The sequence below is a fragment of the Amblyomma mixtum genome, chromosome 3 (assembly GCF_055824585.1).
Source record: "Amblyomma mixtum isolate Tamu chromosome 3, ASM5582458v1, whole genome shotgun sequence".
NCBI classification, from domain to species: Eukaryota; Metazoa; Arthropoda; class Arachnida; order Ixodida; family Ixodidae; genus Amblyomma; species Amblyomma mixtum.
In genome coordinates, this window is record NC_143014.1 from 184,894,263 (window position 1) to 184,910,724 (window position 16,462).

A 16,462-nucleotide genomic window follows, 5' to 3' on the forward strand; every position below is an offset into this window, starting at 1 on the left:
AAGGCATCGGGTGGCCCTTTCAGTTTCGCTATAGCAAAGTTCAACTTACACCCGCCGGTAAGAGCTTATGGAAGGCAGCATTAGCGAGAAAATTTAATTTCATCGCCGTCTTTCTATGCACCCTAGCATCTTCTTCAATCTTTAGAGATTTTTATTTTTTAGACCGTGAGAGATATGTCGGTGCGGTCTGTGCCTTGTACAGCAAGGCTTGCATTATGTATGTGACTGAGTTCACTTATAAGACAATTAGTTAACTTACATAACTAATCAACCTTTTTCATTTTTTGCTTCAGAGAGCAAAGTTATATCGCGAAATTGAAGGCCATGAACACTGAAGGCGAGCCAAGTTTTTTTTTTTTTAATTTTCTGAACCGACATTGGGGTTCGACATATCGAGCGCCAGAAATGTGCTTTTGAAAGCGCACTGAGTTGGCTTTCCCGGGTTGCGCATCGATAAAATGGCGTCGTTGGAATTTTCTATGCAGCAAATATAAACACTGTTTGTGCATGTTATGACACAGAAGTTAATGTCATTTCGGGGACGATACCACGCGCAGCGACTCCATTTTATAAATACGTAACGCGGGAAAGCACACTCAACGAGCTTTCAAAACCGTATTTTTGACACTCAACAATTCAGACTATAATGCCGATTCTGAACTTTTAAAAACTGGGCTTGCATTCAAGGTTGGCGGCCCTTAATTTCACTGTATAATCTTGCGCCCTAAAGCCGAAATTAAAAAAGTTGATTGGTTATTTGATTTTTAACCGAGTAGCCAGGGTTACAGAGAATACATCAGTGCTTTTCGCTTTCCCGCACGACACGCACACTTTTGCCTGTTTCGTGAGTTTGAGGGCTATTGTGTCAAGAACCTGGGATACCACTAGCAAAGCTTATCTGTGCGCTTTATTAAATGTATAACGATCCCGTTCGTGCATGATGTATCCAAGAAACACCCCGCTAATCGTCTCAGTGAACGGTGCGGAATTGCAGCACGACTAACAATATCACTTCTGATGAACGAGAAGTGTGGGTTATTTGCCGCTGCTTCGGGGAGAATTCCAGGCAAAACATCACCACAAAATACACTGGAGAGAGATGAAGCGCAAAGGATGACCGCCGCTCACACATTATACCTCTGACGTCTAGCAACTAGCTCGAGCGGCTGAGAATCGAAAGTATTCAAAGTTCAAACTGCGGGGAGCCTGGAGTGATTGGCTGAAACATGCTAGGAGGCCTTAGTACAGCGAAGGCAAAAAAAAAAAAAGGAGACGTGGTTTTTGTTGTTCGCTGCGCGGCTTCGGCAAGTGGCTGGTCAAGCGCGCCAGAAAACGAACAAACAAAGAAACGGCAATGACCCCGGCGGCGCCCAAACTCCCCATTCCCTCTCGCCTCGTTTCTTGCAGATCGGGGATGTAGAAATAAAAACACCGGCATCGCTACGGGTGTTTTCTGTATTCTTTCTTTGTTCTATCGCTGTTCGAGACGCGATACGCCTTGCGGTTCACTGAGGCGCTTGAGCGCACAGTTGAGAAACGTCAACACACACGCAAGAGCCCAGGGAAGCAGGAACGATGCAAATTGGGAAACTCGAGTAGGGTACAATTTCTTGCAATATTTTGCGAGACGTGAGTCAATACTGAATTCCCTAAACATCACAAGAAAGCACTAAATTGTAGCAGACGACTGAGCGCCGATACTCCCTGCGTCCACTAGCTCCCCCTATATTTCTGAAGACGGAGTTGATCTATATATTTCTGCCTCAGACAGATGGGCAAACTACGAATTTATTGCTATATATTCCGGTAACGTATTACACTGAGATCCTTGTCCGCGACAGACATCTGTTTTTGATTCTCTATTCTTCCACTTCTCTTTTCACTCTCTCATTCCTCCAGTTCTCTTCCTAGCTGCACGAGATAGCGGTAGTGGTCGACAGGCCCGTGGTCGGCAGGCCCAGTCGACAGGCCCGTGCTTTTTAGAACATCAGCGCTACTTATACTGTAGAAGAACTGCAGATTGGGCTAGTTGATGTAGATTCATAATGATGGTTCAACAGCGCAAACACGCACAGACCAAGAAGGAGACAAGGCACACACACCAGCGCTGAACTTACAACTGATTTTTTATTGGGAAGAAGCACGTCGTAATATACACACACGAAAAAGCAGCGCACATGCGCAATGTCAACAATCTGGTAAAAGGTAAAAACCGCTTTAAAAGCACGTGTGCTTCCGCAGAACCGCTACCCACTATGTAGCATATTCATTGCTCGAAGAGATGGTGTTACAGATGGCGTACTCACGCACCCTTTATCTTTCCAGATAATATGAAATGCTTCAGCTACTTCTCAAGTGCGCTGGTCAGAATGAACAAACAACACATCAGTATCACCAAAAAACGGCGTGCATGTGCATGTGGAACAATGCTTAGCTAGGTTAGTTTCTTTCTTCTTTAAAGAATTAGGGTGCTCCATGAGGCGCACGTTAATACAGCGGCCAGTCTGGCCTATGTATGTAAGACCACAGGACAAAGGGATTTGATATACTATGCCAGTCTTACAGGGAACATATCTAGTTTCATGATTTATGTCACAAGCATTTCTTCTGCGCCCCTCATGCCTTCTTTTAACCGCCGCTCCCACTCTTTCTAGTTTGTTAGGGGCAGAAAATAGAACTTTTACCCCATGCTTGCTCCCCACTCTCTTAATCCGGTGCGACAGCGTGTGGACATATAGCATAACCACTACCTTTCTTCTTCCGATCCCTTCTCCTGCCCTGAGGTGTTTGCAGGCGATTTCAGCGCACGGAGGACTTTGCCTGCGCTCGAGATGAGAACAGAATCCGAAGTGAAGACGTTTGTTGAGTGGGAGGGTCGACTTTATATGCAAAAATCACGTGTGTGCATAGGCGCCAGGGTAGCACCCATTCTACGCAACATTTATCTAAGCCAGGTTGACATGAAAATTGAGAGTGATTTGACCGGTTGCTGCATACGCATTTTTCGCTACGTGGACGATTTCGTGGTGCTAGCTAAGTCCGTGAATCCCGAATTTGTGTCAAATGTCCTTGATGTTTTTGCACGTAATGGGTCGGGACTGAGGTTCACAGATGAAGACCCTGAAGAAACAGTCTTGCAATTCCTTGATTTAAAATTGTCTTTCAAACCCAATCATGTCTGTTGGCAGTATTCCCCTAAGAGCGAAAAGCCCCTTTTGAATTGCCCGTCCTTTCATTCAAAACTCGTAAAAAGTGGTATCGTTACGGGATGCTTAGGCATGGCAGCAAAGAAATCTTGTCATCATGAAATGATGTCCAGTCTATTAGCCCAGGCACACAGATGTAGGGAAGCTGCTTTCCCGGATTCAGTTCTCGTCTCGAGTGCAGGCAAAGTCCTTTGCAGCGTACATATTATCAAAGCTGCGCGATCAGCGTGTCGTTTTCTTTACAATTTTCACGGTCATCTACAGCCACGATGAGCTGCCCAAGTGATCTTTTTTGTTCACATCCCCGAAAACGTTGCACAGATCACTCCGCACTCACAAGAAAAGGCAGTATTTTTAGTGAAATGACAGTGCGTATGCCTCGACATGCGAGATATTCCGCACCGCAGCTAATGGAACCGTTTTCCCCTCTTTTATTTGTATATTCAGCTTCCAGTTTTCTCCGGTAGCTCTGCGCGGGCACGTCGAATGGACTAAGATCTTAAACAACCGCTCCAATCACTTCATTGTTTGTCCATTTTTCACTTTAAAACGCTTGGAATCATCAAGCAATGGTCTTGAACTCTGCTGCTTTGTTAAAAACGCATCATTTCAGCGAAAAGCTACTTCGTGTGATTGCTGCAAGCGTACCTGTTGATTCACGTTGGCTACTTAAGCGCCCTCTTTATATTCAAACAAATGTTCCTTGCTGTCTTAATTTATAATATATGCAGAAAAAACACAATTTTTGATGACAATCGTGAGAGATCCCGAGGACGAAACTTCCATCCTAAGCTTCCGGCGCAGGGACTAAAGGACACTGCATGCGCCACTTTTTTTTTTTTTGCTTCACCCCGATGCCAATTTTATCTCTTTTCCATTACGCAACGAAGTCTTCCCCTTTTGTCTGATATTCATTGCGTTAATACTGTGAAGTGGCGCAGTAATTACTATCATAACTCTCTCGAGCACTCCATGCAATTGCACGCAGATTTAGCGTTAAAAAAATTAATAAAAAGCTGCAGACAACAAAATCTGCGCGATTGTCAACAAAAGCTACTGCGTAAGTTAGTTTTGCCCATTAGTGTGCACGTGACAAGTAACGTACCGATAGGCGCTGAAGAAAGAAGCTCGGCAGTGATTGGTCAGCTCCAAATCTTCAAGAAATGTTTGTCCCTCAGAAATTTTCCTCTCCCAGAGCAGCTGTTGTGGACAGCCACCGAGGACCCATGTGAAGCCCCGTGAAGCTTTGCGTTATTCGTGAGCATGAAATTTATTAAAGGTTCGAAAAATTATCTTGATTGGTTGTTTTATAAGCCAATCAAACATATATAATGTGTTTTGACTTCCCGTTCAGCTGGTATTAGGTGAACGCCGTGCGGAAAAGCAAGCGTTTTCTTAGTAAGTTGTTCGCATGATTTCGGCGAATTTTCGAACTGACCGCGAAATATATGCTGCCAGCACTCTCTGTTTAAAAAAAAAAGCGCAAAATCATCAACATATTTTTTAAGGAGCGCGGTCTAGAACATTGCTGGGAAATTCTATGTTGATTTTCGCTTTGCATAGTCTATCTAGAAAAGTGTCCTGTAGGATACCTGTTTTTCGTAGTTCAGAGCCGGTCCGGCACTTCTTTAATATTGCCAAATGTATTGTCTCCTGTAAAGAAGTTGATTACAATAGGCTTTATCCACGAGGTGCACTGCGAATGCTTGCGAAACTCATCGCTTTTCTCGGCATCCGATACCTCGTCAATCATATTGTTTGACGAGGTATCGCACTCACTGAGAATTTGCCTCGTGGCTGAATACGTTCTTTCAAAGTAAGCTTTCGTCGCACCGAAGCTGCGACGCTTTTATCGACAGAGCACTGAATTACGAAAAGGCATGAACTGCGCGCAGAGCTTCCACAAAACATGTTTTCCAAATACAATGCAGTAGAGGTAACATACGAGCATCACTTAAAATAGTTTTGAGATATGGGAAACTGGTAGTAGAAAGCTAGTGTTTATCAATGAAGCCTCACCTTTTCCTAGACGGCCCTCTGCTACTTGGACCGCATTTGGTCCGCAGTATCTGGTAAATATATTATATAAAATAATAAATACCGACATCTCCGTTGCCTAGAACAGCGCCTCTCAGCGTCAGCCACGGCAGGGGTAAGTTGAGACACGTCCCTCTTTTCGTGGCCCTCGCCGTAGACCACGACAGGCGGGATTTTTTATTTAGGATGGTGTGCAATTTTAAAATACATTAAATAAGTCAAAGTTTCTTGAACAGCTTTCACACGCTTTAGGAGGACGTGCGCCGTCGCGCTCAACCGTTTCTGGTATGGTATGTGCTGTTTAACGTCTGAAATATGAACATGAGCTGGGGGAGGCACCGTAGTGGAGCGCTCCTGATTAATTTTGAACACGTGGGATTCTGTAGGGTGCACAGACATCGCACAACACACGGGCTTTTTTTCCACCGAAATAAGACCACCGCGGCTGGGATTCGCTCTCGCGACCTTGGGCTCAGCAGCAGAACGCTGTAACCACTGATCCACCGCGGTGGATGCAACCGTTCTCCGTTAGGTGCGGCAAGACGATGAGAGCACTGGCAACTGAGAAAAGCATCACAGCTGTGGAAAAGCTCGTTAGGCAGAACTCTAGCTTGACACATTGTACAAGGGGACCTTATGTTTATTCCGCCAAGTCATTCAGCTCTTTTTCACGAACATCTTCTTCTGCAAATCCTTTCACGTCCTTGGGTGTAACGCACTTTGACTAAGGCAGGCACAGGTGGAATGGATCCCTACGATTCAGCACAGATTTTTAAGCTGCGACTCTCGGCGTGTAGTAAAGTCATGACTCGCAATGAAACAAGGATGTACCACATGATTCGGAAACCAAGGGCATACCGTTTATTTAGGTCTTTCCTGAGAATTTTTTCTGCAGAAGGTCTAGACGCCAAGGGGCGTTAGAAAACAAACTCTGGAAGTTTGTTTTAAAACAAGTGTTGTTTTGAAAAATCCGAGGCCTGCAGTAACCGCTGAATAAAACACCAGCGTTTTTTTACGAGAGCCCTCCTAGAAAATCGAGGAGGAGCTGGCAAGAACATAACTGCGAGGAATCATGCTCCCATCGCAACAACTCATCGGCTTGCGTTGCCAAAACTACAATCTCATTCTTGAAGGGAACCCGAAGAAGTTGATCACTCACCACCTGTTGTACAGTCCAGACGCCGCACCATGCGCTGCCTTTCAGCTTCTCATGGTGAAAGGAAATCTCAACGGAAGGCGACCGCAAATGCGTCAAGAGTGTGCCAATGTCGTCCATAACATGCAGTAGTGCTAATAATTCCAGGAGTGATTTAGGAGACTGGGTTGATGCATTGGACACCAGAGAGACAGTAGTGCAAGAATTTGCAACAGTTGCGATAAGCATATCTGCAGTCAGCGACGAGTGTCTCAATAAACTTAGTGGCTGTCGTAGTGCGATATGCCAGAGGCACCTGCTTCACATGGCTCGTGTAGAAACACATTTCAGATATCTCTCCGGTACACTATTATAACTTAAAGTGGTGCATTAAAAGTGTCCTGGTAAGAATATCAGGCATGTCCGTTTCGATAAGAGTACGTGCTGGGGCCAATACTCCGCTAAAGAAAAAAGAAAATTTTACCACGTGCTGTCGTGAGTCTATAGTTCATTGGCTACAGATAAAGTTCTGCGGTTTCGGAGCTCATCTTCGGGCAAATTCGGACGATGTTTATTCGGAGTTTATCTGTTTCAAGAAATTTAAAGCTTAACGGAATTTTCATTTTTTGATAGACAATATGTCGAATTTTTTGTGATTTTTTATTCAGTTCCAAGCTCCAAGCAGCAGTCTTCTTAAACACCGCGCTATTAAGAAAAAAAAAACGCGTCACAACCACTGCGGGGCTCTTTACAAGCTGTAATATATACGAGCCTATGTACTGTCCAATGCTTGGTCTCTTGACGATTTGCAATCAATGACGGTTTGTGTATGGAGGCCAGCTACTCAGCACTGCGTGAAAGGTAAAGGAGAAGAAAGAGGGCAAAATAATTATTTCAGAAGGAAGAAAGGAGACGTGCATATATGCAAAACGTGGAGTTAACAATAGTTTCGAAAGGCGCCAGCGTGCTTATGTGCAGGTTGCAGAGGTCGATGTCACCCGCCTGGTCTACCTACAGTCCGTTGGTACCTACAGTACAATGTTTAGCGCTAATACACCTTACTATGACGTTGTTGCAAGCCGCCACCTCTCGGCCATGGATAGCTCAGAAAACTGCTCCTTGCAGCTGAGGTCGCTGTGTCACCGTCGCACGATCGCTCACTGTGTGTGACGATGGCTGAAGAGCCCGAGCCCATGCGTTCTGCTTCGAGCAACCACAAAACTCGCAAATGCCTAGCTTTCTATTGGCGCAGGGCACGCGGAAATTTCTAGTGCTGCCTTTCAGACCTAGCTGCACGAAGCTAAAAGCGACCACCGCATGGCTCGCTGTGGCCAGGTTCTCGTAGTGCAAATGTCGCAATATCGTAGCGAGGAAATCGTAGAGATGCGAAAAAAAAATTAAAACACGGCTTGTTCCACTTAAAGCTCACAGCGGGTAGCAAGCTGTGGAGATAAATTGGGCTTATTCATACCAAACTGACTGCCGGTTGCTGTATGTGTCACTTCTAGCAAAATTTTTTTATGCAACGTACACGCTGCAGTGGTGGCAGTATGAAGAGGCTCGTATTATATTAACCAACGCTAATAAGTCAGTCCTTATACGTAGCGCAGTTTCTGTCGTGGTAGCGCAGTCGCGTGTGAACTTCATCTACCAGCCGTGCCATTTGTAACGTCAGCATAATTCCGTGACCTCAGTGCGCTGCATCGGGTCCGACGGAGTGAAATTCGGGGGTGCAGTACGTTAGCGCGAACATAGGCCGCTGGAACGCTAATTCACAGGGACAGCATGCTTCCTGAAAGGACACTGAATACAACTCCATAAAAGTTTTACTCTTAGTAAAAATCGATTGTTTCGCTCCTTGCGGATATATGTTGGTGCTCGTTCGACAGCAGAAGACGCAGTTGATGCTGAGAAAATTGCATTTATAAAGGAACATTTTTTTCACTCGATTCAACATAGCGACGTCAACACCGAAAAGGACTTCGTGATCACCGTTTGGAAGTGAATGGCGGAGGAGCCTAGCCTCAGGGATCCGCATTGAAAATGTCTTGACGTCATCATTGTATGCTTGCGAAAACGGCCGGTGGTGGCGATACCTGTATTTCGTATTTGTTTATTTTTTCTAGATAAACGCTCTGTTTATCTAGAACACGCCGCCGTAGATCAACGCCGCCGTGGCGGCTCAGGGGCTTTGGCGTTGGGAAACTGATCCCAAGGTCACACGTTCGATTCCGGCCGCGGCGACTGCATTTCGATGGAGGCGAAGTACAAAAGACGCCCATCCCGTGTGTGATGTCAGCGCATTTTAAAGAACCCCAGGTGGTTTAAATTAATGCGGAGTCCTCCACTACGGCGTCACTCATAGCCTGAGTCGCTCTGCGACATTAAAACCGCACCACAATCCATAATCTTTATTTTCATTACAACGCGGCCCAAACTCCCATAACCCCTGTCCTTACAAGAAATCTTCCCATCCCCCATAGCCCATTCCTACCCCCTACTTCCCAGGGGAGATAAGGGGATTATCCCCGCGACCGCATCCCCGGCAGTGGGTCGCTGTCTTTCTTTATTGATTTCTTTCCACCTTTGGGTGTCCAAAACGCCAATTGCCTTCGGGAATCATTTTTTTATGTTAGAATTGACTTCAGCCCCTTGTTCTAACGCGGCGCGGGCAGGGCATTGTTATTTTTGTTTTCTTTTCTCTTGTCAACTACAATGAATGTCTCTTTAATATCCACAGACTCAAGTGTAAGTGAGCGTTCATCGCAGAACCATGTTCATTTGGCACTTGCGCACTTCGTAGCCTAAGTGTGGATGTGTTCGTGTTTTTGGCGTGCCTGTGAGCGCTGAGGTATGTCTATTTCGCGTGGATGTGAGATGCTGCGGTTAGCTTCGATCTTCACCGTCCCGGGGCGCTTCATTGCCGTGGTTCCAAGCTAGACCACCACCTCCACCCTGCCTCCTTGCCCACCTCACTTCTGCCACACCTTGTTTACATAAGGAACAATTGAACTTCAATGGGCTTCGTTTTCATCGCTTCGTTTATAGTTATTGCATTCTAGACGGGGCATCACCGCAGTTTTCCTACTGGCTGAAATGCATACATTTTAAGAGTAACACCTGAATCGTGGCACACACTGGAGTGGACTGCGCGCGAATGCGACAGCAGAATTTATCGATATGTTGCGAACATAAGAAGACATAGGCAGAGCAAGGTTTATTTTTGGAAGGAAAGGGATTGTATAAATACGCTCCATGCAAAACCGTTGCTATTACTTCCGCAATAGCTACTGTCCTGGACGCAGTAAAGCAAGGCACCATGATCACAGTGTGGAGAAAGAGCAGGAAAGAAAGGAATACGCACAGATGCCTCTGCACCGTACTATCCAGCGGTGGGTCGGGGCTCCACAGTTTAAAACTCGCTGGCACGCGTGTTCGGCAAGAGTCTGGAACATAAGGCGCGTGCTTGTCGCATCAGCTGGTGCTGCGGTAAGCTTTCAGGTGCAGCCGGAAACCTTCTCACATCGCTGCCGAACCGTGAAATCTACAGGGTGATTTTTTTTTTAACTTTTACAGATTTTTATAACTGCGCGAGGTACGTCGGTGCGGTCTGCTTAGCTGCAGATTATACAGCTAGGCGGTCGTTACGTACACCATATGGATCAATATTTAAACGATTAATTAACTACAGTTAACTAATAAGATTTTTTATATTTTATTTTAGGGGGCAAGGTTATATTGTGAAATTGATGACTGTCACCATCGAAGGTGAGCTGTGTTTTTAAACTTTCTTAATCGGCAATGTGGTTCTAAATATCGAACGTCGAAAACGCGCATTTGAAAGCACGTTGAGCTGGCTTTTCCGTATTGCACATTTATAAAGCGGCGTTTTTCGTACTTGTAATGCATACAAATACAGGCGCAGTTGGTGTATTTGATGATGCAGAAAAAGTTAACTTGGTATCGGCGACTATACCACGCGCAGTGACGTCATTTTATACTTAGGTAATGCGGGAAAGCGAACTGAACACGCTTTCTAATGCGTATTGTTGGCGTTAATTATTCACAACCACATTGCAGATTTAGGAAATCTTAAAAGAGGGCTGACCTTCGATGTTGACAGCCATCAACATCGCAATGTAACCTTGCCCCCTAGAATCGAAAATAAAGATTTCATTATTTTAAAGGGCAACTGCAGCACTTTTTTGAGAATTTTGCGATATTCAAGGATTCAAATCTATATAGGCTGTAGGTAAAGCATGTCAAGTGTTTATGCATTAGCGTTTAAAATAGTGACGTAATCGATTATTGAATTTTGCGCTTCTCCTCAATGCACCAGAGAAGTGCAAGAAAACTCAGCGTGAGTCACGGAAGGTATGATTTCAAATTACCGCTGTCGTCAGCCACACCCTGCCCTGACTCGTTAGACGCTGCCAAACAACTCTCGGCAGGGTTCGCCTTCGGTGGCGTTGGTTTTTTTTTTTTTCCTTCAAAGCAGGCGTTTGTGCGTTGGAAATGTACCGATACCTTCGATGACGTCATCATGCGCCCCCCACTTGGCGTTGCGCGCTGCGAAGCTTGAAGGGCGTCCAGATTTTAATCGGGGATTACTTCACTATTTCAAGTGCTAGCCCAAAAAGACTTCGCATGCTTTACCTGCAGGTTTCACACATTCAACCCTCTTAAGGTCTTTGACTTCTAAAATCTATGCACTTTCCCTTTAAGTTAATAATCGTATTATTGTTGATCCATATGAGGTATACGTAATGTCCGTCTTGCTGTAAAATCCAGCTCAAAAAGACCGCACCGGCGTATCTCTCACAGTTTTCAAAAACAAAAATCTCTGAAGGTTAAAAAAAAAAATCACCCTGTATAGCCGCAGCGACTGCATTCGCTCACTTAAATTCCGAGCAAGCGCGTGGGATGGCATGCACGCAACGAACGCACCACGTTCCCACATCGGGCGGTCGTCGTGACCCCTGCCGGTCCTTGCAGCCACGTGCAGCCTGCCCGAGGTGCCCCACGGCTCGTTCCGGGAGCTGACGACGGAGCGGCCGCTGGACCCGGAGGAGCTGATCGGCCACGGCACCCTGGTGGAGCTGGTGTGTGCCCGCGGCTTCCAGGTGCAGGGGCAGCCGGAGCTGCGCTGCTGGGAGGGAGAGTGGACGCCCCCAGGACTGCTGCCAGAGTGCTTGCCCGGTTCGTGACCGCTGCATAGCCATATGCGTGCGCGCACCGGCAGGGGACCCACAGTTCGCACTCCATCCTCGCCAGGGGTCCCTGCAGGCGTGGTCACCCCTTTCTCAAGCGGTCTCTCGCAGCGAATAGCAGACACGTTTATATTTACAGGCGCATCAGCTGCCTCTTAACGTTTACCAAATCACGTACTGTCGAGAACAAAAGCTCCCCAAGAACCATGAGCATAAAAGTAGTTCGAGAGTAGTCTTATCAAAAATTGTCTACAAAACTAAGAGCTTAGTTCCAATCACCCGCCAGGCATGAAGCTGAACTATACCATCAATTGCAATAAGTCTTGCGCCTAATATTCACTAGCTTTCTATGTCTGCCAATCAAGGTTCATCACGTTCTGCTCTGGAAGGAAGCAAGCACCACCGGAGGTTTGCGCTCTGTCCTGTCCTCACATCTCTTTCGTTTCCTTCTTCAATCCCTTTGCGCAAGTTTATTCCTTTAACTGCTGTTATAAAACAACTCGCCCAGACGAAAGCGCTTTTGTATTTCTATGAAATCAAATGTTGCAGACGCCTCTGTTATTGCGCACGGACTCGAGAATATTGCGGCTCAAGCTTTTATTCGCTTTGGTATCGTCCGAAGCGAAACAAAAGGAGAGGAAATAGGGTTCCGAGAGTTTATTGTGCACGCCAATCCCGTGCGCGTCCCAGGGACGTCAGTTGAACTGAAACAAAATCTCGAGGGAATCACAACAAGACCAGCCAGCAGGCGCCAAACTGGGAAGCGCGTAGAGAGTCGGCGGCCTAAAGATGCGCCGTCTACACTCTGGAAATGCCATCCTGCTCTCGGCTGCGCGAGTAAGCAACTGACGAGAATGTTGTCAAGCACTGGGAAGAGACGGGAAGTAAATAAGTTCGAAAGAACTAACTGGATTCCAGTGAAGCGCTGTCGGGCATTATCGCGAGCGCCGGAGAGTTACTTTCGCTGCCTTGGCGGGGTGGCTAAGTAATTTCGCTGGAGGCGAAGGAAGAAATTGCACTCACACGCACACGCTAGCGAGCACGTTCGCGCTCCGGACTGTCGTTCTCTTCTTTCTTCTGTCTTTTCCTTTGTTTCTATTGACGTTGGCAACATACGCTGTCAATGCCAATACACGCGATACTTGTGGGAAAGAGTAGTCGCCGACAATCCCTTCGACGGAATGTCATCTGGATGTACACCCTGGAAGGTCTCCAGTGTAGTCGTTCCGCATACATGGCAGGAGCTAGAAACGAATAAAACGCCCAAAGTATTAAGAAAAAAAGTTTCGCTCGTGAAATTAGCATATAAATAATTTATACAGTTCTAACAAGGCCCGAGGATTGGGGGGTGGAGGTAGAGGAGAAACCAGCACCGGTGTTCCGTTTCTCGGGATACATATATTCGCGAGCCACCAGGGTACTGCGTCTTAAATTAAGCCGCGATCAAACAGTTGGATTCCCTTTTCACTCATCGCCGTCCCGGGAGCAAGAACGAAGAATAAAAATATGTTTTGTGCTTCGTATCATTTCCATCGACCACAGTCATTCGCATTCCGCAGTCCCGTCCTTTCATCTCAAACAACGCCACGTTTTTAATCTCGTTAACCCGAGTGTGTGCCGCACCGAGGTGCGCGCATATGTTAAAGAGATGTTTCTGAAATGGCGCGCTTTTATCTGCAGCTCGAATTCGGGGCGCCTTTTTCTTTTCCCCGCGCCTGCCTCACTTTCGTTAGCCGGCTCGTATAGCCGGCGGCCCAGCTCGGGGCTGTTTGACGTAAGAAAGCCACTGTCGCGAGCGCCGGTTTCGCTCCGCGGGAGGTGCATGGCTCAAGACCGACAGACGTCCTCCTCCTCCGTCGTCGAGAACGGCAAACAGCACGCGCTGTTTGACATAGGCCGGGGCTGCCTCCGAGAAGGAGCGAGAGCTTTGTTTGCGCAGCGGTGACAACAGCAGCCCCTGTGGCCGTCGGCAGACGTCATTTGCCGCTCTTTCTCCTGCGCTAGCTGACGGACCCGTTATTCCCTTCCCTCCTTGATCCTGAATCCTGCACGTTTTTAGAAGACGACGGGAAAGAGTGAGGGAAGAAATAATAAGGGGCAGGATGATATTAAAGAAGCGCGACAGACACTGACGAGCAGCGGCGGCGGCGAACGCAGAAGGGCGGTGTTTGCGGAAGACGGCGACCGGAAGGAACGGGAATGAGAAACGCATAAGGCACGAGCCAATATGATGGAAACCCGCCATAATTACGACAGTCAGACCATTGGCGGGAAAGTTTTGCGGTGTACTTTTGCTGAATTTATTGTTCCGCCAATGCCGATGTATGTAGGTCGAAGGACCTCCGTTTCATCCGGGAAAAAGTGAACATGCTTGCTTCGCTTTTGAAAAGCGCTGTTAAGTGCCGATATACAACGCCTGCTAGTGCTTAGTACTTAATTAGAAGCACTCCTCAAATGAGAATTGGCTCACGACATGTCAACCGAAATGTGGAAGTGCGTGGTGGGTCAGAAGTTCGTAAATGCTTAATGCAGAGAGTTTAATGCCCTTAATGCCCTTAATGCCTTTAATGACCTTAATGCAGAGAGTTTTAGAAACATTGTTTCTTTTTTGTTTTTGTAGACCAGAACAGGTATACGGCGCAGCGAAGCGGTGCGCCATATATTGCTGCTACTGCATAAGCCTTATTAGATTTGCTATGGTCTACCGCATAGCTCCTTCAATGACCACACTCTTAACTTCCAACACAACAGTGTTTCTGAAGTCTTCCTAGTATTTTTTTTTTTTTTTTGAAGTGCTGGAGTTGGTTTGCTGACTCGTGTCTGGACGCATAACCTGCCCCCTTTTGCTTGCGCGGATTAAGAAGAATGTGTCATCATCCTCAACCACCTCAACCTTGCAGCTTGTTATAATTTCATTTTTGTATCCCCCCCCCCCCCCACATTACTGCCTGTGCAGCGTGTTGTGTTGCACGTCCTGCCTGCTTGCTTTTGCCTGCGTGCCAGCGTACCGCAGGCAGGCACTGAGCATGGGCGTTGATCGTCCCTGGCGCAGAGCCGTGCGAGCTGCCGGCGTTGAGGGGCGGCCGATACCTGGGCGGCTACAGGGCCGGCCTGACCATCTCGCCGGGCTCGTCGGTCGAGTACGCCTGCGACGAGCCACACCTGCGCCAGTGGCCGGCATCTCCACTCCGATGCCGCATGGGCCGGCTGCAGCCGGCGCCGCCCACCTGCCTGCCGCCGATGCCGACGCCGCTGACGCCGCAGACGCCCTCGGCGCCCGGCTCGGGCCAAGGACCAGGTGCGCGACACCGCTATCCTTGCGATCTCCTTTATGACGGTTGGGAGCGACACGAGCAGTAAATAAAGGGCCGTTTTAATCGCCCTTGCCACAAAACATGCCGAAGCAATGAATCAACGGCTTCCTAGAAAAACGAGGGCATCTTGGATACCTGTGGCACCGCTGCAACTGTGCGAATAAAAAAATTAGAGCCTCTTCCCCTCAGGACACGACGAGTGATCGGAGTAGGCTGAACCGCGAAATGATTAACGTATTGATGATGCCATCCACGACTACCACGACCACTGAACTAGCGCTGATAAAGCACAAATAGCCGAATTAGCCTGTGGATGACTGAGCGGATTCATGGCTGAGGGGAAGTATTGGTTTGGTTTTATTGGTTTATAGGGTTTTAACGTCCCAAAGCGATTCAGACTGTGAGGAACGCCATAGTGAAGGGCTTCAGAAATTTCGACCACCTGGGGTTCTGTAACGTGCACTGACATCGCACAGCACACGGCCTCTAGAATTTCGCCCCCATCGAAATTCGGCCGCCGCGGCCGGGATCGAACCCACGTCTTTCGGCTCAGCAGCCGAGCACCGTAACCACTGAGCCACCGCGGCGGCCAGGGGAAGTATATACTCTGCATCATGGTCCGGGTTAAAGCCTCCGGGTCGAATTCGGTTTCTCAAGTTTGCTCTCGCTCGAGAGTGCACGTGAAAGTAACCGGGGCCCCGAGCTGGCAGTTGTCTCTGTTTTTGCTTTGAGTCTACCTGCGCTGGTGCATGGGGCGTGCGGACGGGACGAAGACATATTGACGACGACAGGAGACTGGGGGCACTATAGCCTAATACAGCTAGCGCTGTAATATGACAGCTATTCGCAATCAACAAATGGGATCGAACGCGGCAAAAACAAAAAAGAGAAGTGGCTGCGGGTACCATCTTGTTTCAATGGATGTGCATATCAAACATTCTGCTCTTGTCCCTACACGGTAGTACTCCATAGTAGAAATCCTTGGGCTAATTCCGACCACCTAAGGTCCTTTAACGTGCGGTGACGTCGCACAGCACGCATTCGTCTTGGAGTCCGCCTTCACTGGAATGCGGCCGCCCCGGCTGGGGTTCGATCCCGCGATCTTGGGCTCGGCAGCCGAATGCCTTGCCTCAAACCGAACAGATAAAAAAAAATTACTTCGAGAAAGAGGAGGCTTCGGCAAGGAGGTTATTAAAATTAGCGAGAAATATAATATAGTTAAAAAGTTGGCTAAGCGCTTGAGTGATCACGCATAAAACTACATGCAACAAAGAAACAACACGCTCAACCACTGACCTCCTCCTAAAAGAAGCACCGAGCAGTTACCGGCGAATAAAAAAACACCTGATGCGTACGGACACTGCATTTGAGGGTTAGTTGCTCTGGCTTTAAGTTTTACGCCACTTTATATTTGTTGGGTGATAACCAGAAATTGTGGACAGATGAATTTTTCAACGGGAAATTGTTTATGAACGCAGCTTTTTTCATATATCGTTAGACTCCACTATATCAGCTCTATGCTCGGCAGGCTTGCATTTTCTTTTTTTTTTTTGCTATTAA

At 47.4% G+C, this 16,462-nt stretch overlaps 1 protein-coding gene across 3 annotated transcripts in view; it reads left to right on the plus strand.

The window, feature by feature from the left end:
- Hasp (Hig-anchoring scaffold protein) overlaps positions 1 to 16,462 on the plus strand; it is a 498,754-nt gene that overhangs the window by 466,407 nt on the left and 15,885 nt on the right. For all 3 annotated transcript variants that reach the window (XM_089582173.1, XM_089582176.1, XM_089582174.1), the window contains 2 exons: positions 11,374 to 11,577; positions 14,641 to 14,886. In XM_089582173.1, coding sequence (XP_089438299.1) covers positions 11,374 to 11,577; positions 14,641 to 14,886 — 450 coding nt within the window. The remainder of the gene's footprint in view (positions 1 to 11,373; positions 11,578 to 14,640; positions 14,887 to 16,462) is intronic.